This window comes from Coloeus monedula (genome assembly GCF_965178545.1).
Source record: "Coloeus monedula genome assembly, chromosome: 7".
In the NCBI taxonomy this organism is placed as follows: Eukaryota; Metazoa; Chordata; class Aves; order Passeriformes; family Corvidae; genus Coloeus; species Coloeus monedula.
The window spans coordinates 800236-822907 of NC_138787.1; the positions used below are offsets into that span (position 1 = coordinate 800236).

The following is a 22672-nucleotide window of genomic DNA, read 5'->3' on the forward strand; positions in this document are numbered from 1 at the left end:
AACGTTGCGTCTTAACAATTCCTGTTTTCCATGGATGCTTTCTATTCCATGAGGGTATGAAAGGCACGCACTTAGAAAATGACGGATCAAAGCACTTCCTCTCCACCATTAATATAAATAGCAAAACCGTGGCAGAATCAGCTGCCTCCCAGCAGATTGGGTTTGTTTGTGTGCGTTCCCTCTCCAGGACGTTAATTGCCGTGAGTCACTCCCGGTGCTGGAGTTTCAGAATGAGCTACCTGTGGGAAGGCCTGTGGCAATGAATAGGCTGGATTCAAAGCAATAATTCCCACTGGGATGCGTTCCTGGTTTCCTGTGTGTGGTGCTGGGACAAAAGATGTTCTGCCTCAGTTACTGGCATGTTGCTTTTCCTTCCCTTCCTTCCATTTCTAATGGAAGTTCTCGGGAGGTGTCAGCCCCTGAAGCATTGCAGCTCGTGGCTGGTTGTGCATCCAGATCCCAGGAATACCCACGGGGTTGGGATAAGCTTAGGAGCACGTAGATGTGGGGAAGCCGAAGCTAGAGAAGTGTGTTCGCTTCCCTCGGTTTCCAGTGTGCCGTGTTGGCTTCCAAGCGAATTCCTTCTACTCCACCTGCTCCGTGCGGTGTTTCCCGAGTGAGTACAACGTGTTACAGCCCAACACTCAGGAGAAGGAGTCAGGACACAGCAAGAAGGAGAAACACACGTTCCAGAGGCAGCAGCTGAGAGGCAGCGAGCTCACACGTGCTCCCCAAAGCCTTGAGTGCACCGGCTGCCAAGCTGCAGTTAATACTTGGCTATTCCTTGGAAACAAAGTGGAGTTTATTAGGATTCTGCTGGAGAGCCTTGAGCTCTGGAGATGGTCCCCTGACAGCTGCAGAATTATCCAGCTGTGATGGCTCTCTCTGTGCTGGAGGGTAGACATGGCCAGCTTGGGAAGCTAGACCAGAATTCCTTAGTTGTGGCATTCCTTTTGGGACCGGTTACTCCGGGTAGTATCCTTTGTGTTGTGGCACATGTCCTGATGTTCCATAGTCCTCATGGAACGCATTCAGGGCTTGGAGCAACCTGAGATAATGGAAGGTGTCCCTGCCTGTGGCAGGGGGTGGGATGAGATGAGTTTTAAGGTCCCTCCCAAGCCCAGCCATTCCAGGATTCCATGAACTTGGTGTCTCCTGGAAAGCTTTCCCAGGAGCACCTTGGCCATTGCCTTGGAGGAAGGTAGTCTTCCATAATATCCTGTGCAAGCTCTGCTGTCTGATTCGAGCTTTTGGGAGGAGGAGCTGTGCTCTCAGGGAAAAGGAGCACATCTCTGCCGATGATCCGTGTGTTGGTGCGCAGACCCGTGTGTGTACACACCGACATCTGTGGAGACACGCATTTATAAAATCAAATACCCTTTCACATGATTGCTTTCAGAAAAAAGCAGAGAGTGGGAGAAACTCCTTAAGTCTTCTGAGAAAAGAGGCTTCCACATGAGTCAGCTCCTTCCACGTAGGGCAGTTCTGCGAATCGCTGGGAAAGGAGGTCACATCCTGAGACACAAATGTCAAGGTGTTTCTAATCCTCAGCATAGAGCTGGCTGCAGACTTCCGGCAGCTTGACTCTGTCCTAAACCAAAGCCTGAGGAGAGCAGAGGGCTTCTTGCCCAAAAAAAAGTGACTGCAGCCCTAGCCCTGTTAGTGAGGCAGCAGTTCCCAGCCGTGCCTTTTTATCCCAAGGTGTAACCAAAGTAAACGTGTATCCTCAGCTCCTCCCACCTTGGGCTGGGCTTTGGTGGGTGTAGCTGGTGTCCCAGCTTTCTCAGAAGAGTGGGAAGGAGTGTTTTCCGAGAGCTGGGCAGGAACTGGCTCACCCCAAGAACTGCTAAGGAAAGAGGACACTTCCTAAAGATGTGTCCTTCCCAGAGCTCAGGGGGTATTTCACACGGCAGCCATCAGTGACACCCAAATCTCCAAGGGCGTGTCAGTAACCACAATTATCCCAAAATAACCTTTTGAGTTTTGTTAACTCACTGGCATGTCTGCACAGGACAGTGATGGAAACAATTCCAGCTCTTTGTCACCTTGGCCTCTAACTTACCTTCTTGCTGCAGAAGCTCTGAGGCCTGACAGCTCCCATGTTCCTGAGACAGTCCCTTTCCCAGCTCAGAGCCGGCCAGGGGCTTATCACAGGGATTCTCCATCCCTGTGTGTGGAGCAGAGCACAGCCAAAGGCAGCCGTGCACTCCTTGATCGTCATCAAGGGAGTATCCAGGGAGCCCCCATGAGGGATAACTGCTGGTTCCTGCAGCTTGAACCTGGGATCAGTCCCTGGACCAAGGCAAGCTGTGAGGTTTAAACTCCTCCAGACTTCTGTGGTCTCGGAAGGGTCTGTGAGGTGTTGCTGGTTTCAAGAAATTAAATGTTTCCAGAGGGTCTCTGAGTCACCAGGCAGACACAGAGCTCAAACCAAGCAAAGCATTGCTCCGTGCAGTGGTAATTAATTTATCTGCTCTCTCTTAAGGCAGCTCCAGCTGTAGGTGGCGAGGTGGCTGGGTTTGACATGGTATCACTGTCACCATCAGCGTTACTCAACAGCCGTTTTCTCCCTTCCTTTCTTCTTCCTCTTGTTTCTCCTCTGCTGTTTTTTCCTCCATATTATCTTCAGACTGGTATCTTTCAGGACTGCCCCTGCACGCACAGCCCCTGGTGGGTGGAGAGAGGGTCTCCCCTTCGATCCACAAGCTGCGGCAGCACCGCCCGCTCGGGCGCACCCAGTCTGCTCCCCTGCCCCAGAACGCCCAGGCCCTCCAGCAGCTGGTGATCCAGCAGCAGCACCAGCAGTTCCTGGAGAAACACAAACAGCAATTCCAGCAGCAGCAGCTGCACATCAACAAGGTAGGCATGAAGCTTGCAATGCCTTTCTTCCTCCCTAGCAGCTCCAAGCGCGCGATTTTGGGGTCCCTAGTGCGGGTGTGTGTGTGGGCTCCACCTCCAGCATCCCTGGGCCTCTCATCCCTGGACCTCTCACCCTTGGACCTCTCTAAGGCATGACAACACCAGGAAGTATTTGTGAGGGAAGTTACTCAGATTTATTGAAGTGTTTGCTGGAAGGCTGAGAGACTTAAGGGAGTTCAGCCTGGAGGAGAGAAGGCTCCAGGGAGAGCTCAGAGCCCCTTGCAGGGCCTAAAGGGGCTCCAGGAGAGCTGCAGAGGGACTGGGGACAAGGCATGGAGGGACAGGACACAGGGAATGGCTTCCCAGTGCCAGAGGGCAGGGCTGGATGGGATATTGGGAAGGAATTGTTCCCTGGGAGGGTGGGCAGGCCCTGGCACAGGGTGCCCAGAGCAGCTGGGGCTGCCCCTGGATCCCTGGCAGTGCCCAAGGCCAGGCTGGACACTGGGGCTTGGAGCAGCCTGGGACAGTGGGAGGTGTCCTGTCCATGGCAGGAGGGTGGAACTGCATCATCTTTAAGGTCCCTTCCCACCCAACCCATTCTGGGATTTGCCCTGCTTTGAGGCTTTCAGAACAGTCCTCCCAAGGAGTTCCAGGGAAAGCAGCAATTCCAGGAGCAGGAAGTTTGGGGCTCAGGACCAGCCCGTGGCAGGCGGCCGTTCGGATTGCGGCGGTTTCATTTACAGCAGAGCTTCCTCCAAATGTTTCCACTGTTCCAGTCCTGTGAGAAAACACAACCACCAAGGGCTGGATCAAAGAGTGGAAGAAGCCACAACCCCCCCCCCACACAACCACCCCCAAAGCCTCGTTTATGGGCTGGGCTGAGGCAGGATGGTTACACAAGCCACTGACGTCAATGCTGTCCTCCTGGAGAGCTGCCACCGCGGGTGCCAGCCCTGGCCCTGGGTCAGCCCCGCACATGGGGCTGCTCCAGAGGGATCCCATTTCCTCCCCCCTCCACACACTCCTCAGGACCAGGGCCGTGGGATGCGGGGCAGTGAGTTGGGGTTCTTTGTTCAGGCCAGTGTCAGCTGGAGGGATTTTTCTCATCAAGGTTTTTAAAGCTTTTCCAAAGCCTCGGCCGTGACGTATCCGCTGAGCTCATTCAGACTTTCTCCCAGACCTCCCAGGAGCTGGAGAGCCACTGGAGCACTCTGAATTCCAGCTTTGTCAAAGCTGGGACCCATCGCTCTCCACAGCAGAAGCAGAGAGGGTTTAATTGAACTGATGGCAGAGGGGCAGCTTCCCAGAGTTTGATTTATAGGAGTCACGAGTTAAAATCACTTCGGTGCTAGCGCTGCATGCGTGTGGCGGATTTATCCCGTGGGACAGCATCCAAGTGCTGACATGAAGAAGACTTTTCCCAGATGTGGGGATATTTTAGGACCCTCGTGTGTAGGAGAGTTAAGGGCATGGCTAAAAATAAAATAAAAGTATATTTAATTATTAACAGGACCAATGGCAGTGCATGTTAATTTTTTTATTTGTGGATTTCCCGTAAATAATACTCCTGAAGTCTTTTATATATTTATATATTCTGAAATAAGGCTCTTCTTAATTCCATATGATTTTTCCAAACTTAGAGATTTTGGCCCTAAATGTTCCCTGTTAGGTGTCTGCAGCAGATGAAATTTTTGAGGGGACTGCAGCCAAAACAAGTCTTGCTGTTTCCAGGAAGGCAACCGAGAAAAAATACACTGTTTTACTTTAAAATAGTAAGAATAATCATCAGAGAAGCTGTGGCTGCCCCTGGGTCCCTGCAAGTGTCCAAGGCCAGGTTGGACTGAGCTTGGAGCACCCTGGGATAGTGGAAGGTGTCCCTGCCCATGGTAGGGAGGGAATGGGATGAGCTTTAAGATCCCTTCTAGCCCAAACCATTCTATTTTTCTCAGTGAGCTGAAATTCCACCATCACCCTGTGCTCCTATATCCTACCTCTTTTGCAGGTTTAATGTTCAAACCTGGGAGGTTTAGGTTGGATTATCAGGAAATATTTCTCCACTGAAAGGATGGTCAGGCACTGGCACAGGCTGCTGGGGGCAGTGGTGGAGTCTCCATCCCTGGAAGTGATCAGACAACGTGTGGATGTGGCACTGGGGGACAGGGTTTGGGGGTGGGTTTGGCGGTGCTGGGGGAATGGTTGGACTTGATGGTCTGAGAGGGCTTTTCCAGCCTTAAGGATTCTGTGATTTGTAACATCAGAAGAGTTTTCTCTCCAAGCCCCATCCAGCCTTGCAGGTGGGTTGTTCCCTCCCCTCCACGCACAGCAGCTCCACAGTCTCCTGGTCCTTCCAGCAGCAGGACTGAGGCTGCCTCAGACAGTTGTTTTTCCCCTGCTGTCTCATCACTTCAGGGGAAAAAAAAAAACAGATCAAGAGATTTCTGTAGGCTTTGGCTGCTGCAGAAGGCTCTGCCAGCTCCCTACATGGCTGGTGCCCAAGTCAGCCTCTCCCCGTCATCCCTTATCATCTCTCGTTTCCCCTTAGTCTGGAAAAGTTAAAAATTAGAACCCAAAGGGAACGTGGGAAGAGTGATGTTGAGTTAAATGAGTTCAGCCTTTATCATCTCTTTTTTTTTCCTGTTTTTTCCTCATTTTCATCAAAGCTGTGTCTCCAGCTGTCCAGAGTTGTTCTGTTTCTTCCTTGAGTTTGTCCTTTGCCTCCAGAGGGAGGAAAAGGAGGTTTCTACTGCCTTCTGCACATCATGGCATGGCCGGGGCTGAGCTAGTGTGACATCCTCCTTTGCTTCCTGCCTCCTTTCTTCCTCTGGTTTTCCTCCTGTGCCACCCACCAGTGGGGATCAGAGTCCCATCCAGCCCAAGCCATTCTGGGATTCCATGATTTTTGTGCTGGGGGCTCCTCGTTGGTCTCTGATGTGTAAATAGCTGTCCCTAACCTGTTTAGTAGGACCTTCAAGGTCTTCAGTGTCCCAGGAACTTGCCACTGTAGAGAAAGGTGTCCCCTGGAGCAGCTGGTATGGATTGATGGGCCTGGTGGTACTCAGAGGTTGGGTTTGGTGGTCTTGGAGGTCTTTTCCAACCTTAATGAACCTGTGAGTCTATTTATCACATCTGCTGGACAAATCCAATGGCAGCTGAAATGTCACTAGCAAAAAATGCAGCTTTTTCCCCCTCATGAAACATTCCACCGAAAAATGACGAACGCTTTGGTTTTCCCTGTATTTATGACGTGGCTTTGCTATGTGGTGTTTCTTTGTTGTTTTGTGGGTTTTGTTTTATTTCTGTTCTTTGTATCTCGAAGCTGTGGAGGAGAACTCTTGCCAGCTGCGTGGAGCCTTTTAAAAATGCTTGTGACTAGAGAGCTGTAATTTATTCCGGAGTGAAGTCGTTCTCTGCCCGAGGCTGGAGAGGCAGTGCCTTTACCAGAGGCTCATGGTGGTGGCACTTTGTGACAGCCAGAGGCCACTGGGTATGAAAACAGAGGAGTAACCTCGTGGCAGAGGAAGCCAGAGAGCTAATTAAGGGAGGGAGGAGTTATTTACGGTGCTCTGTGTTTACTATTCCAGAAACATTTGCGAGCAGCTTCAGTGCTACCTTTACAGCCAGCCTCTTGCACTTCGATTCCCTCCAGTTTTCAACTGCACGAGCACGTGCTCGTAAAACTGCACAAATGGAAGATTTTTAGGGAGTTTTAATGGGCCTGGGATGCAGATAGTCAGTGCATTATGTGGAATGTGTTGGGAACAAAGTGTCTTCTCTGCAAAATCGTCCTCTGAGGGCAGGGTTGCTGCAGCTGGAGCTGGTGACAGACCAGGAGATTCCCTCTGCAAAGGGAGAGCAGACGGAATGTCTGAAATGTCCTTGTCATTGACCACTTGGTCTTTTCAACCTTCACTGTGCTTTTCAATTAATTCTCACATTTTTAAGGAGCAGGAATAATTTAAAACTTCTAGGGACTTACACGGCCTCTCATTCCCATTAGGTATGACAGTGGCATTGTGAGTTATTTTTCCCAGCAATTACCTTGTGCAGTTCAGAAGTTCAAAAGGTATTAAGTTCAAAAGCTTGAGACCTTCGATCCAAGCAGGGAAAAAAAACCACAAGTAGCAGATGGTTTGTGATGATTTAATTATCTTTAAAACAGATTATATTCATCAAGCCTAAGAGGGCTTAAAGAAAATTGGTGGAAGAAGTTTTAGCTTAATGTGGTTTGGATATTCAGTGTGTGTTGTAAGGAATGAAACTGGGGGGGCAGGGGGAACCTCACAAAAATCCTTGAGGGGTTTTGATCCCTGAATCTTTGCAGGGACCTCCTGAGGTCACTGAGGGCAGTGTCCCTGCGTGAGCAGGTTGCCCGAGGATCTCCAAGGATGGAGACTCCAGGACTTGTCTGAAAAACTTGTTCAAGTGTTTGACCACCCTCACAGGAAAAAAAAAGTGTTTTATTGTGTTCAGAAGGAATTTCAAGGGTTTGAATTTGTGCCCATGGCCTCTTGTCCCATCACCTGTGAGTGCAGCCCATGAGAGTCCATGGACTTAAGTATATCCAAGTTTTCTTAAGTGTTGCCTAAACCTGGTACTTCCTGCACCGAGGGAAGTTTTCCTTGTTCCAGACTTTTCCTCTGGTGTCAGAGTCCTGGGATTCCTGAAGGATGGTCTTAAATAGGGCATTAAGTGCTGTGGCCTTTTCTGTGCCACGTGCCACCGGGTCCCTTCCCTCATTCAGCAGTGGGACCAGGATCTCTCTGGTCTTCCTCTTTTCTTTCTTCATGCCCTTCATGTCCCTTGCCAGATTTAACTCCATTCCTGCCCCTCTGCCCTGCTTAAGTTGTATGGCAGAACCTTCCTTCCTACTTTTGGGGAGGAAAAAAGGCTTAATTCCAGGTTGGAGCCGCTGTTCTTCAAAGAGCAAGTTACTGACAAACAGTCCCTCCTCCTGCATGTGTTCAATAACCATGTTTTGATTTAGCTTTATTAGATTTAAAATCAATATTGCTTTCCATACCAATGACCTAATCCTCATTAAACCTTGCCCTGACAACTTTCAAAGTGCAGCAGTTTCTTTTTAAGCCTGTGGAGCAGGGGCAGCCTGAGCTCTTTGAAAGGGAGGAAATGGATTGGTTTTCCCATGCTGGTGTTAAAAACAGGTCACATTTGGGGTTTTTTTTTTATATCCCAAATAAAAGTCATAAGCAGTCTGAGACAGAGGACCGTGAATTTTATCTTGCCAATGAACTTTAAAAAGTCTGAGTGAATTACAGTGAAAATTAAATTGTTCCTTTTGGTTTAGGAGCTGCTCTCAGAGGAGTTTACTGAGTCTGGTTAGGGAGGTCAGGTTAGAACAGTGCTGCTTTGAGGTTTGCTCTCAGCTGTGTGTCCTGAGTTTCCTCTTAAGAGTGCAGGTTTTCAAGTAATCTTTATTTCAGCCTCACAGATGAAATGCAGGGGGTGATTCGAGGTGAGATTGGGCAAACAGGCAGCAAAACCCTGCTCGGAGGCTTTGTGTCCCTCGTATTCTTTCAGAATTTAATTGCCAAACATCTCGATGGCTGCTCTGCGGGTTTGTGAATGGAGCAGCATCTGGAGGCACGCAGGAACAAGAGGCCCTTATTCCTTCAGAGGGAAAGTTGAGTGGAAAATGAGGGGGTGTCATTACCTGGGCCACGGGATTTCAGAGCCCTTCATGCCGAGGTTGCCCTGACCTTTCCCTGGATTGTTCCGGGCCTGGATTGTGAGGCAGAACCACCCAGAAGTGCTCTTTCCCGTGAGTCTGGAGGACAGGGCGAGCTTCCCCTGTGGTGAGTTGCGCTTCGCTGATGGGCTCTCTGCTTTCAGATCATATCCAAACCCACGGAGCCGGCGCGGCAGCACGAGAGCCACCCCGAGGAGACGGAGGAGGAGCTGCGCGAGCACCAGGCCCTGCTGGAGGAGCCCTATGGCGACAGGGCCGCGGGCCAGAAGGAGGCCCCAGCGCTGGCCAGCGTGGTGCAGGTGAAGCAGGAGCCCATCGAGAGCGACGAGGAGGAGGCAGAGCCGCAGCAGGAGCTGGAGTCCGGGCAGAGGCAGGCGGAGCAGGAGCTGCTCTTCCGCCAGGTGAGCTCACGGAGCGCCGAGTCCGGCGCTTGGGTTGTGGTGTAGAACGTGGATTTGAGCTTGGAAGTCACCTTGTGCTGCTCCGAGGGGGAGACTCTGAGGGGAACCAGCTCCTGAGGGTTGGCTGGGTAGAGGAACCCAGTGTAAAATCAGTGATTCCTTCCCTGGGAGGAGAGTCTGGCTCACCTGCACAAAACACAGTCACTGTGGCTGTTTCTTTGGGAAGACAGAGTGTATCCTAACATTCCAGAGCACTAGCCACCAGCAGAGGATTTTATTTTGGTTTAATGATTTAAAATGAATTTCTCCAGAAAAAGACTGTGCAAGGAAGCAGGGGACAAGTGGAGGGTGTTCCTGCTTCAGAATTAGAGATCCTAGAGCCTCCAACCAGGCTCATTTCTGGGGGAAAACACCGGAGGCTTGTGGATTGCAGGTGATAAATCCAGTAACAAGGTAGCACAGTGTAATGGAGCTCATCCATGTCCTCCAGGAATGTCAGGAACTACATTTGCCCAGAGCAGCTGTGGCTGCCCCTGGATCCTTGGAAGTGTCCAAGACCAGGCTGGATGGGTTGGTGGAAGGTGTCCCTGCCCACGGGGCTGGGGCTCTGTGTGCTGTGCCTGCCTGACTTGGCCCTAGAAACACCACATTCATTTGCTGCATGTGAGGAAAAGGAGTCCAAGGCCACCAGCCTTGAGAAACCCTTTTGGGAAGGCCCTTTGAGCAGCTGCCTGCTTCTTTTCCCCACAGCAAGCCCTGCTCCTGGAGCAGCAGCGGATTCACCAGCTGAGGAACTACCAGGCATCGCTGGAGGCAGCCGGCATGCCCGTGTCCTTCGGGGGACACCGGCCCCTGTCCCGGGCACAGTCCTCCCCCGCCTCGGCCACCTTCCCCATGTCCGTGCAGGAGCCACCCACTAAGCCAAGGTTCACAACAGGTGAGGTTTGGGGGGGCTGGGGATGACTGGTGTGCCTTCCACTGAGCTTTTCTGCAAGGGCATGGAGTGACAGGAAAAGGAGGAATAGCTTTAGACTGGGAGGAGGGTTAGATAGGATGTTGGAAGGAAGTCCTTCCCTGTGAGGGTGATAAGGTTGCCCGGAGCAGCTGTGGCTGCCCCTGGATCCCTGGAAGTGTCCAAGGCCAGGTTGGATGGGGCTTGAAGCAGCCTGGGGAAGTGGAAGGTGTCCCAGCCCTGCCCACAAGATGAGCTTTAAGGTCCTTTCCTACCCAAACCATTCCATGATGACGATGCTAAGATTTTCTTCCCCGTCCCTGCCAATCCATAAGCGTGGGCTCCGCGTCTCACCCCCGTTTGGGTGCTCCGTAACATCCTGCCTTCTTCAAGGAGCAGACTGAGTCATCCCTGTTGTCCTGCATGTCCCTTCCCTGGAGCAAAAACAACCTGCCCACACCAGCAGCAGCACAGCCCTGGAGTTCTGTGTCTCCAGGCAGACACAGTGAGTCCCAGGCCGTGGCAGAGCTGATTTAGAGGCAAGGCAGGGAGAGCCAGTGCCCCTGAGGGACAGAGTGCAATGCTGGCTCTGCTTCCTCCACCTTCTCCAGCCCCTCCATAATCTCATGCCATAAATTATCCACTCCGGGCTCCCTGCCAGCCTTGCCTCCTCCTGTAACACAGGAGTCCGTGCCCGCAGGTCAGGAAAAATGAGGTGAGCTGGTGATTTCGTGTTGTCTTGAAGAGACAGAGACCAAAGAGTGTTTGCTTACCTGTGAAGGAAAACAGTAAGTGCAGTCCTGCATTTGTCTGGTGGAAAGCATGAGTGCAAAATAAGTGTTGATCCCCATCCCGGGAAGTGTTCACAGCCAGCTTGGAGCACCCTGGGACAGTGGAAGGTGTCCCTGCCCATGGCAGGGGGTGGAACAAGATGGGCTTTGAGGTCCCATCCAACCCAAACCTTCCTGGGATTCTGTGAGCTCCCCACCAAGATTAAAAGCAAAAAGCGAATTGTTCTTCCTGTATCCTGACAACCAGCTTTTCTCCCCAAAATCCTTTCTGCCTCTTCAGTACCCTTAGCAACTGCTGAAAGTTGCTTTCCCGTGCGACTTCTCAAGCCCCGTGCTGGGTGATGGGGACTGATTTCGAAGTCCGCCTTCTCCCCCAAATGTCAGGCTCTTACTTTGTGAATGAACAGTTTGCAACGTGATGTGTTCCCTGGCAAAAGGAAAAGGAGGGGGGAGAAAAATCCACAGCGCCCAAATAAGAGCGACTCATGATGTTGTTTCCCTTTCACTTCTGCTTTTATTCCATTTTTAACCTACACTTCTTGCATCACTCAGCTCAGTGCTGTGAATTGGATTTATTTTCAGGCCCTGCTGGTGTAGTAATAGTGGCATGTTCAGTGTGACTTTGTTCCTCAGCTCCTGGCTGCAGGCAGGCTGCGAAGCGTGTGCTGTCAGCTCTGGAAAAACCCAGGGAACGGCTCCGTTTTTCCCTTTAAAGTCTCTTATTTGTTGTTGTTGATGTTGAACCCCAGAATTTCAGCAGAGCTCCATTTCTAACGCCGTCAGTTCTCACAAAATTAATAGATTTTGGCTTTTGCCAAGGGTGCAAGGAAAAGTCCCCTGGCTCAGGGTCAGAGCAGATGAAATTTGAGCTCCTAATACACTTAACCCCAAACCTTGGGGCTTTCAAAACAAGGAAGCCTGGCCCTGCTTGAAAGGATTATTCATTCCTTCCCTTTCTTCCCTCCTCCTCCACCAGTGTTGAAGCTGCCCAATCAATCACATGCAAGACTCTGGACATACAATAAATAGCATTTCCTACCAGAGGATCTATGTTTGACTCAGCTCCGTGCCCCTGAATTTCGTTTAAAATTGCAGGCAACAGTAAGAGTGCAGGTTTGAGAGCTGTGCTGCTTGGAAAAGGTGCTGTTCCAGTGTCAGGGTTTATTTTCCTCGGAGGCAGGGTTTGAAAAACTAAAAAAGTGGCTGGAAATAAGAGGTGGAATATCACACTGCTTCTATCCAGCACTGCACAGAGTGATGAGGTGCAGAATGCTTCGGGTAGTTCACCTGTAAAATACCATTCTCATGGCGTTTACCCAGGTTAAGATTCCAAGGGCTTGACTTTTCTTTTCCCTTCCGTCTCTGCATTTATGCTGGGTGAGTGGAGGAGGAAGCACAATAAAATCAGGCATTCACTGTCACTAATTAAGGTGCAAAGCATAAAGACCTCTGTGCTGGACCTAAAGCTAGTCCTAGGTCTCATAAGAGGTGCGGGACTGGTTTAATTAACCAGCACTGTCTGCTTAAGAGAGGCAGGGAAGAACACCCACTGCCATGGGCATGGAAGCAGGAGAAAGGGAAGGAAAGGCATTTCAGCTGCTGAGCATGTGTGTGAGTGAAATTGCCTCATGTTTTGCTGGAGTTGTCCACGGCGGCGTGTCGGAGATTGTGTTTCTGGAGGTGGATGCTGAAGCTTAATCACCGGGATTGAGCTGTTCTTTGGAAGGCAGGAAATGAAAGTCTTGGGTATTTTTCAAAAGCAAGCAGTGCTGAAGTGCATCAGGCTTCTTTTTCCTGAGGAAAATCCATCTGGCTGATAAGCGGCTGCTTTGGAGACTGATCCTAAGGCAGAGGACTGAGGGTTGGAACTGGTGTGATGGGTTGGTGAGAGGGCTGCAGGGAGCAAACCTCGCTGAATGGCCCTAATCAGGCCAACCGTGATCACTCTGGATGTGGCCCTTAAGAGATCAGTCCTTGTCCAACAGACAGGGGAATTGTTCCTCCCTTTCATGTGTGGGGTATTATATAGATATAACACAGAAAGCTGATGCTTTCCCTGGACCGAGTTAGCTGCAGACAGCTGGAAGTTCTGGGGCTGATGTATATTTTATTTTCCTGTCTCTCTCGGTGACCAACACCTGAGACTTCAAAGGTGCAGGGGAAAGAGCCACATACTGCAGCTCTCAAACATGATGTCCATTACTCCACATCAAAGTGAAAGCCGTGCCCTTCCTGAATCCTTCCAGCAATCAGTTTGATGTCCCGAAGCATGACATTTAATTTTCCTTCCTCCCAGAAAGCCAGTCCTTGAACTTGCCCTCTCTAGCTTGAGCAGCCCCCGTGACTTTAATGAATACTTGTGCTTGCCCTGTTCTACACACTTGAATAAGGATCTTCAGGTTAGGCCATTAATTTGCATAGCTCCAATTATCCAGTCTCTGATCTCCTGCAAAAATGGGTCCACAAATTATTCTGATGTTCTGCATTAAAGGGTTTTTCCTTTCTGATGAAGGCATTTATTCTCTCCCGTGCAGAGCAATATAATTATCTGAACCTCAGATCATATGTTTGTTCTGCCAAGAAAAGCCAGTTGGTTTTGCTTTAGTGCTGACCTTTAAAAATGATTGTTCTTATGTCTGAAGAGAGTCTTGCTTCCAGCACCACTTCAATTAACTTGTGACAGCCAGTGTAGTTTTGTATTTTAAGCTTAAATTGCCGAGCTTCCCTCTGTGTGTGTGTGTGTGAGTGTGCATGTGTGTCCCCAGCCACAGGAAGGAACTGGGAACAGCTCCCTTTTCCACTGGGCTGGTTTCTAGGAAAGAGAAATGATGAGTGACGTGTGGTTGCAGCACAGAAGGACTTCGCTGAGACACTGCTGTTATCACTGAACCCTTGGGAGAGGAGAACCAGTGATGAACCAGATTCTGCAAATGCCAGGTTTGGAGTGGGAGAGAATCCTTGAGTGGTTTGAGTTGGAAGGGACCTTGAAGGTGATCCAGTTCCATGGGCAGGGACACCTTCCACTATCCCAGGTTGCTCCAAGCCCTGTCCAACCTGACCCTGGACATTTCCAGGGATGGGACAGCCAGGGCCTCACCACCCTCACAGCCGAGAATTTCCTCCGTAAATCCAATCTAAATTTCTTCTAGTTTAAGACCTTGCACTCGTTCAGTTAAACTCAGGCTGGGGTGAAAGCTTCTCCTCAGGTGAATTCCGAGCTTGCCTTGGCCCAGCAGCTCCTGGTGGTGTTTGATGCTGTGCATCAAACATGGGAGACCTTGAGAGAGCTTTGCAGCACAGCCTCCTCCGAGTGAACTTTGGCTGACCCGAGGGCAGCCAATTACCAGGGCTCTGTTCTCTCCCTCGAACCCAGCGTGGTTTGGCTTTTGGGGGGTGTTTTTTCCCTCTGCACTCACCTACAGCAGAGCGAGGAGCTGCCAGACACCTCCCCTGACGCTGGAGACCTGCGGGTGCCGGGGCCAGGGCAAGGAGCCAAGATTCCCGGTGGCACAACGTGCCCACACCCAGCCAGGAGGTGGGACTGCAGCTGGAGCCAGGCTTGGGAGCGTGCAGGGGCACAGCCTCAGCTCCAGCTGCGTGTCCAGGGCTGCTCCTAGATCCCTGCAAGCCCCTTGGAGCTCCCAGATTGAGCTGGGACCGGCTCCTGCCGCTGCTGCCTTCAGAGGCTTTGGATTCTCGTCAAGACCTTTGGAGTCCATAGAAATCATGGAAAACCTTGGGTTGGAAAGGACCTGAAAGATTATCTGGTTTTAAATCTCTGCCATGGCAGGGACACCTCCCACTGTCCCAGGCTGCTCCAAGCCCCAATGTCCAGCCTGGCCTTGGACACTGCCAGGGATCCAGGGACAGCCCCAGCTGCTCTGGGCACCCTGTGCCAGGGCCTCCCACCCTCACAGGGAACAATTCCTGCCCAATATCCCATCTGACCCTGCCCTCTGGCACTGGGAAGCCATTCCCTGTGTCCTGTCCCTCCATGCCTTGTCCCCAGTCCCTCTGCAGCTCTCCTGGAGCCCGTTTAGGGCCTGCAAGGGGCTCTGAGCTCTCCCTGGAGCCTTCCCTTGTCCAGGTGAGCACCCCCAGCTCTCCCAGCAGAGGGGCTCCAGCCCTTGGACCAACATTCGTAGACATTTCCTGCAAGAAACCTTTCTCTTGGGAAAAAAAGCCCCAAACTGACCACTTTTGTTCTGTTTTCTGGAGTCTCATATCGCTTGAGGATTTCCACAGGAAGGGCTGGATGCAGGTTTGGATTTTCAGTTCTCTGTGGCTCCTGCTCGAACACGCAGTTCTGGCCTAGAGCTGTTGACTCCAAAGTGCAAAATACACCCTTTTTTGCCCTGAAAGTGGCAGTTTTTTGGTGTTTGTTTCAAGCTGAGAGCAATTGTGTCCCCTGTGCCGCAGGCCTCGTGTACGACACGTTGATGCTGAAGCACCAGTGCACCTGTGGAAACACCAACAGCCACCCCGAGCACGCGGGCAGGATCCAGAGCATCTGGTCCAGGCTCCAGGAGACGGGGCTGCGGGGCAAGTGTGAGGTGAGGAAAACACCAGCAAAGGCCACATGATGGCTTTTAGGATTACTAACAATGTTATTATTGCTTTATTATTGTTGTTGCTATTTTAAATTATTATTATTATTATTACTATATTATTATTGCTGTTATATTATTATTATGCCAAAGAAAAGAGCAAGACATGATGTAACCCTCTCATTTGTTATCCTTCCAATGATTCCAGCAAAAGCAACAACTTCTCTCTGGTTTAATAACTTTTTTGTGCTCTGTAATGAGTAATGGTCAATGCTGTAAAAGGAATGGGGGTAGGAGGATGGCACTGAGCACCATTCCATCACAAGAGGTTAAATTAGATTTATTTGATACATTTTTAAGAGCAAGCAGACGAAGGGAAAAGCTTAGATATGAAATGGAAAGAATGGAGATTAATAATCAAAATTAACGAGTAATTGTTAGATGTAACTAACAGCAGTGGTGATAAATGGGAGTGTAAGTGTATGTTCATCAATTCTTGGAGCATCTGAGGGGGCTGAATCCCAGAGCATAAATATTCCAGCAGTGTCAGGATCTGTCTGGGAATGTTCCCGAGCCATCAGATAAGACATCCACGTGGTGGCAGCATTGCCATTGCCTAAATGTCCCTGTCCTGCCCTCATTTATCCCTTTCAAACCTGGTTCTGTCTGTGGATACCCATTTAATCGAATTTTGGGAGTATTTGGGACCAAAAGAACCTCATTGCTAATTGCCTGGCCTCCTCAATGGGTGTTACAGATGTTCTCTAATGTCTGAGTTCCTCACTGTAGGATCCCAGGGAACTATTACTGTCCTTAATTCCCTGCTGATTTCCTTAAGGAACATTTATTTTCCTTGATTTCCGTGCCTAACTTGGCACTTTTGGTTGCTCTCACAACGGGAGCTGTTGTTGATCTTCACCTGCTTTCCAGCTGTGTTTCCCTCCTGGCCACCGGTGACTTTCAGCCCCGCCAGACTCTCCTTTTTGTCCAAAAATGCTAAATTTCGGCCTTAATTCCCTGCTGGCTTGCTTCAAGCTCTGCCCTGCCATTGCAGGGTGTACTCCCTTATCTCTCTGGCCACCTTTCCTTCATCCCCACCAGCTCCTGCCAGCACCCATCTCAAAGTTTCCTTCTTTATCTTGAACGAGTCTGAGGATGACTTTCTATGTCGAGCAAATAAATGTTGTGAGTCAGGGATTAACCCAAAACCTGAATTTTTCCACCTGAGGAGCCGTTTCAGTGTTGTACTGTCCATCTTGCTGGCTTGCTAAGGAAGCACGAAAGCTCTTTGATGAGAGCTGAGCAGTTCAGCAGTGATTTCACCACCCTTCTCCTTCCCCTTCCAGTGCATCCGTGGCAGGAAGGCGACGCTGGAGGAGCTGCAGACGGTTCACTCGGAAGCCCACACGCTGCTCTACGGCACAAACCCTCTGAACAGGCAGAAACTGGACAGCAAGAAGCTCCTAGGTATCATTCCCTGGGGGGAAATCCCCCTTCCTGACCCCTGGCACCCACAGTGCTGACTGAGCAGCGTGGAGGGTTGAGATGCTGGGGCTCCCTCCATCCTTAGCCCTGTGCAGCTCCAAGAGGATTGTTCCCAGCTCCATCTGTCCCCACAAAATCCATCTCCCTCTCTTCAGGCAGATCCCTAAACCCTGGATAGCTTAAACCTCCTTCCTTTGATGTCTTCAGAACCTAAAAGGATGTTTTCCTGAGGAGGAAAGATAGTTCAGGCAGTTTGTTTTATCCTTGGACACTCTGTGTGTTAGGAAGTTATCCATGGCTGGGGAGGAGCTGGAACTCCCTCCCAAGGGTTTGGATCTGCAGCCCCCCAGCCAGCTGCACAGGCACCAACAAATCCCTGTCAGGTTTGTATGGACAGTCAGCAAGAGAGATGCAGGGGCCTCTGCATTTGTTTAATCTGGGGTGGGATTGTTTATCCTTTTCACTGGAGACTGAATCTTCCTGAAACATGGCCATGTCTGTAGTAAAATACAGACAAAAATATCCAAAAAATGGTATTTTCCCAGCAAAAATCCTAAAGGGTGGATTTTGAGATAACCAACCCCCCCAAAGCAACCAAACCACACGGATTTTAGCACCTCCGTGGAGTCATCATCACCTCCCTTTACTTCCTGCCTTTTTGCAGCAGTGGGCTGGAGGGGCAGTTTGGGAAGTTCTCACGTGGGGATCAGCAGGAAAAAAAAAAAAAAAAAAAAGACAGTTCAGGAGCCTAGACGTTGAGAAAGTTTATTTTGGGATTAGCCTGAGTTTGGATGATATAAAAAGAGGATTAACTCCATGGCCTGCATGATGTAGTGGCCACAGCAAAGGAGCTGGAAACATTTTGCTCAGTGTGTCCATGAGCTCCCAGAGAGGGAAGCCATTAGCCAGTAGTTAAACACGCAATTAGCACCGTATTTATAGCTCACTTCCCACCTCTTTAAAGCCAGAGAACCCAAAAGTAGACACCTCCAGCTGAATGATAGCTCCATCAGGACGTAAACTTCCAGGAATTTATGATGTCATGTGCTTGGGAGTGGAAAACCGTCAGCCCGAAGGAAGGCACGGTAAATCTTCCCTGGGGGATCTGAGAAGATTCTCTTGGGATACTTTTCCACTCCCTCCTTGGCTCTGGGCACGATCTGTCTCAACAGTTCCACAGATGCCTTTGGAGATACAGTATCTTTGGGGGGACGCCCAAATTGCTGGACCATTCCTCACGGTTTGTGTAGAGAACCTGTGGGGGAAGCCTCTCTTGCTCTGCCTCTGCTCCTGTAGCTCTGTGCCCCCCATGGCTTTAATCACTCATTTTAAAGTACCTGTAGAGATCAAGTTTAATCCTGTAGAGAGGAGAAATTCTAACACCTGAGGGCTTTCCAGTACAAAACATTCCCTGTTTGGATATAACTTCCAGAAAAGCCCTGGAGCTGCGAGTCTGCTCCCCAAGGATCTCCAGTAGAAGGGGATGTCCAGTTGCTCTTAACTGGGCTTAGACCTGGTTTCCTAAGCCCATGTGGCACCGTTTTAGCCTCGAGATGGTGACAGTGGCACATGACCCCCTTCTTTCCTGATGGCTTCCACAGGGCAGGACCTGAGCGAGGATATCAGGGAAAAGCTCCGTGGGGAGAGGGGAAACTCCTCCTTCAGCCATCCTCTCCCGCTGGGGGGGTTTAAAAGGCTTCCAAATTTACAAACCAGCTCTTTAAACGTTAGAGGGTGGATTAAGGGCAGGTTTGAAGGCTGGCGGCAAAGCTTTGTGTGAGGTTTAGGGATGCAAATGGGAGTTTGTTAGGGCTGAGTGTCTTGGCAGGTGCCTGATGGCTCCGTGTAAACCCTTCCCCTTTGATAGGTCTGTGAGGAGGAAAAAAGCCTGAGAAACCTCAGCCTAAAAGGGAAAAAGCTTGTAAGGCTTTTCAGGACGATGTTTCCTGTTAAGCTTCTGCAAATGAAAAGGGGCGTGTGCCTTCATGGAATCACAGAATCCCAGAACGGTTTGGGTGGGAAGGGACCTTAAAGCCCATCCCATCCCACCCCCTGCCATGGGCAGGGACACCTCCCACTGTCCCAGGCTGCTCCAAGCCCCAATGTCCAGCCTGGCCTTGGGCACTGCCAGGGATCCAGGGGCAGCCCCAGCTGCTCTGGGCACCCTGTGCCAGGGCCTGCCCACCCTCCCAGGGAACAATTCCTTCCCAATACCCCATCCAGCCCTGCCCTCTTTCAGTTTAAAGCCATTCACCCTTGTCCTCTCAAGGATACAAGATACAAACCCATCTTTCCTTGGACAGTGGAAAGACTTGGAACCTGCTGGACAAGTCGAAACTTAGGCAGATAAGGCTGCTTTTAATTTGTGGGGAGCAATCCTAAATTGTTGTCAAGAAGGTAAATATGGAAATAATGGGTGGATTATCAGTGAGAGTTGTGACAGGAGGTCCGAGGCAGGATGATCCAGCAACTTCCATGTGGGTCTGATCAAAGAATGGATCTCACTTGGAGCTCAGATGAGTCCAGATGCATTAATTCCTCTTCCAGCAACAGAATCCCAAATGGTTTGGGTGGGAATGGACCTTAGAGGCCATCCCATTCCACCTCCTGCATGGGCAGGGACACCTCCCACCAGAGCAGGTTGCTCAGGGGCCCCGCAGAACTTTGAATGGGGTGTTTTTATGGTTTCCTGTCCTGCCTCGGTGGGAAGGGGTTAAAGTGCTCCTCTGAGAAGACACGCTGAGCGATTGTTGGTGGCATCTTCATCATGTATAGTCTTGAAGCATCAGACGGCACCCAAACTTTGCATAAAGATGAGTGAATTACAGACAGCTTTTGCAGGAGCCCAGGCGTGCGCATTGTGTGTGTGTGTGTGTGTGTGTCTGTCTGTCTGTCTGCTGTAACAGGGCTGGCTGAAAACTGGAAGCAAACCCCCAGTCTGTTGTTTCTGTGCTCACAAAGACGGCGGCATGGCCACAAAATTGGCCCCAGAATCTGGTGACCTCTGACTTTTTGACTCACGGGGTGTGTTCTTTGTCCCCCCCGCAGGTTCCCTAACGTCGATGTTTGTCAGGCTGCCTTGCGGTGGTGTCGGGGTGAGTAACTCCCTTTAATGTGTAAATAATGTCCTGTTTGTTCTCCCGGTCCCCTCAGCAACAGGAATTGTTGCTTTGCATTCCATCGAGTGGGTAATTGCAGCCAGATGCTGCCCACAAACAGGGGCTGCCTGGGGCGCGGGGTGCCTCGGCCTCACGTGCCTTCCTTCAAAAGCAGCGGGAGGGTTTCGGAGCCCTTTCGGAGAGCCCGAGCGTGTGTGTGACATCCAGAGGCGTGTTTGGGCTCTGCCTTTGGGGAGGAAAAACCTCATTTCCCAGGCAGGGATGTTTGATGGAGTAGGGGTTGCCGCGTTTGGAAGCAGCCCTTGCATCCCAAAGTGCTTTTCTCTGTGGAAAGCAAGGCGTGCTCGTGCTGTGGAGGTGTTTTGTCTTCAGTCCTGGGACTTCAGAGCTGCCTGCCTCCCACGGCAGGTGGAAAACGTGACCCTGAAGTAGTGATGGTGAAGGACATATTGCTGTAAACAGCAAGCTTGCTACGTCGCTGCCCTGGAACGAAACAGCACTTGGCATCTTTTACTCTCCAGCTCCGGGATAATCCACGTGGATTCTCCAGGAGGTGACCGAAATACCCCTCCATCCCTCGTGGAAAAGCTGAATGTTACTTTTCAGCTGTTACATTTCCATATAATCAGACTTTTTGTTGTTGTTTGTTCCCATAAAGCCAAAAAAACCCCAAATACCTTGTTCTGAAGGTTCTCTTTTTTCCCTTTGAAGCCTGAGAGCTTAAAAGTTTCCCTTTCAAGTCAGACTTTCTACTCCAGAGTTTCTGTGGAGGGTGACAGAACAGAAAATCGTGGAGAACAGGAAGGGGAAAAGAATGAGAAGAGACAATAAAAGGCATTGTGTTTGAAAATTCACAGTGGTAGTTCTGCTGCATAATTGTAGCTCGTGAGGTTGAATTTTCAAGGTCTGGATTCTGTTATGGAAATGAAACAAAATTGTTTTCTTCCTGAGTCTTTGCAAAATCGCTGCTTTGAAAATTACCCGTCAGAAAAAAAAAAAAAAGAGAAGGGGGAAAAAAAAAAGAGAATAATCGTCGTTTATTCGTACCGCCACTCGTGGAGATATTTTATTTTGTATTGTAAATATGCTGCAGTCGCCTAATTCATGGCAAATTTTTGGCTAGAGCTTAAAAGGTTTGGATTTACTCTGCCCTGCAGTCAGGCATGCCATTCAAAGCAAAAAAGAAAAAAAAAATTATCATTTGCAAATGAAGACTGAATGGTAACAAGTAGAGACGGTGTCTGAGCCCAGCACGGGCCCAGAAGTCTTGCATTAAATCCCAAATCAGGGCAGGAAGCGCCTCAGTGCTGGTATTCCTGATACGCTCCCAATAAAGATGGTGCTGGCAGTGAATTGCTGCTTGGTTGTCTCCACAGACCCTTGGTACTGAGTATTTGCTGACTTTGGTGCAGTGTTTTAGCAATCCTATCAGCAAAACCTGTGCCACGGCCTCTCTGCCCTCACAGGGGTGAATTCCTTCCCAGTATCCCACCTCGCCCTGCCCTCTCTCCATGGGAAGCCATTCCCCCCTGCTTGTTCCCCCTCCCCCCAGATATTTTTCAGGGGGCAAACATGATGCCATAAAGTCAAAAGGAAAGGGAAAAAAAAGCCCCAAACAAATTAAAAGATCAGTAGAGTAATGTGGGACAGGTCCTGTCCTGGATTTATACTGGAGCAGGATAAAGCTGAATGATGGCTGATGGTTGGAATTCAGGAGCTGAGGGTGTCATATTTGAAATTATGGGCTGGAAAGCTTTGAAACCAGGTTCTTTCCCTGCAAGCAATCAAGTGTGGTTCTCTTCCTTCGGGGATGTGGTGTAGATGAGAAGGAAGGATGGGTCTGGAGGGGGGTGCAGGGCAGTTTTGGGAGGGAGAAACTGTTTTGCCTCAGGATGGAGGATGGAGCTTGGGCAGCCATGAGTTCTCCTCAACAACGAGCGAGGTGAAGGACAGGCAGGAGAGTGAATCACAGAATATCCAGAGCTGGAAGAAACCCACAAGGATCATTGATCCAACCCCTGGCCCTGCACAGACAGCCCAACAATCCCACCCTGTCCCTGAGAGTGTTGTCCACATGCTCCTGGAGCTCTTGGAGTGAAGCAGCAGGAAAACAGCTTAGAGCAAATGCCTTCATCTTATAACACCTTTCAAACTCTCTCTTTCAATTAAAAATTCATTGACAGTGACTTGAAATCAAGGAGAAAAAGGCTAAATTTGTTCCCAGGTGCTTCCTCGTCGGTTTATCCCAAGAAGCCTTCCCAAGGCTGACAAACCTCCTCCCTTCCGCAGCTGTCTGGTCCTAGCAGGAAAGGAAGAAAGAAAGCACAGAAGCACTGAAATCAACAGATGTGAGCTCTGATTGAAACACCACTCATTTATTTCTGCTGATCACTTGGGAATTTTGCTCAGCTTCACTCCTCTGCCGCTCACACCCCTTTCCGACATCCGACTTCCACGCACCACGGCCTTGCCTAATCCAGGATAATCAGAAGAAGGTTTTGGAGAAAGGAGTTTAAGCTTTGAAAATCTGCAAGACCGTCCCAGCACACTTGCATCCAGATTCTTCAAAGCACTCCAAAGCTTGATTTTGGGATAGCTGATAAAACGTGTTTTCTTTCCTCTGTAGCATTTTGCTGCACACATTCTAAAAATATCCGAAGATCTGCCTCATTTTTCTGCACGAGTTCTAAAAATATCTAAAGATCTCCATCTCTAAGAGGTGTTTGTGTTGTTGATCTTCTCTGGAGTGGGTGATTCTATTTTTGGGTGCAAGGGCTTTGATGAGAGTGTATCAACGATTTTAAACTGTGC

At 50.0% G+C, this 22672-nt stretch overlaps 1 protein-coding gene across 9 annotated transcripts in view; it reads left to right on the forward strand.

Annotated features, from left to right (window-relative positions):
• Window positions 1-22672, forward strand: part of HDAC4 (histone deacetylase 4) — a 175171-nt gene that overhangs the window by 131403 nt on the left and 21096 nt on the right. For 7 of the 9 annotated variants that reach the window (XM_082285040.1, XM_082285041.1, XM_082285043.1 and 4 more), the window contains 6 exons: window positions 2630-2859; window positions 8710-8967; window positions 9718-9904; window positions 15130-15263; window positions 16604-16724; window positions 19791-19837. In XM_082285040.1, coding sequence (XP_082141166.1) covers window positions 2630-2859; window positions 8710-8967; window positions 9718-9904; window positions 15130-15263; window positions 16604-16724; window positions 19791-19837 — 977 coding nt within the window. The remainder of the gene's footprint in view (window positions 1-2629; window positions 2860-8709; window positions 8968-9717; window positions 9905-15129; window positions 15264-16603; window positions 16725-19790; window positions 19838-22672) is intronic. The other 2 variants (XM_082285038.1, XM_082285039.1) reach the window with 1 other exon arrangement.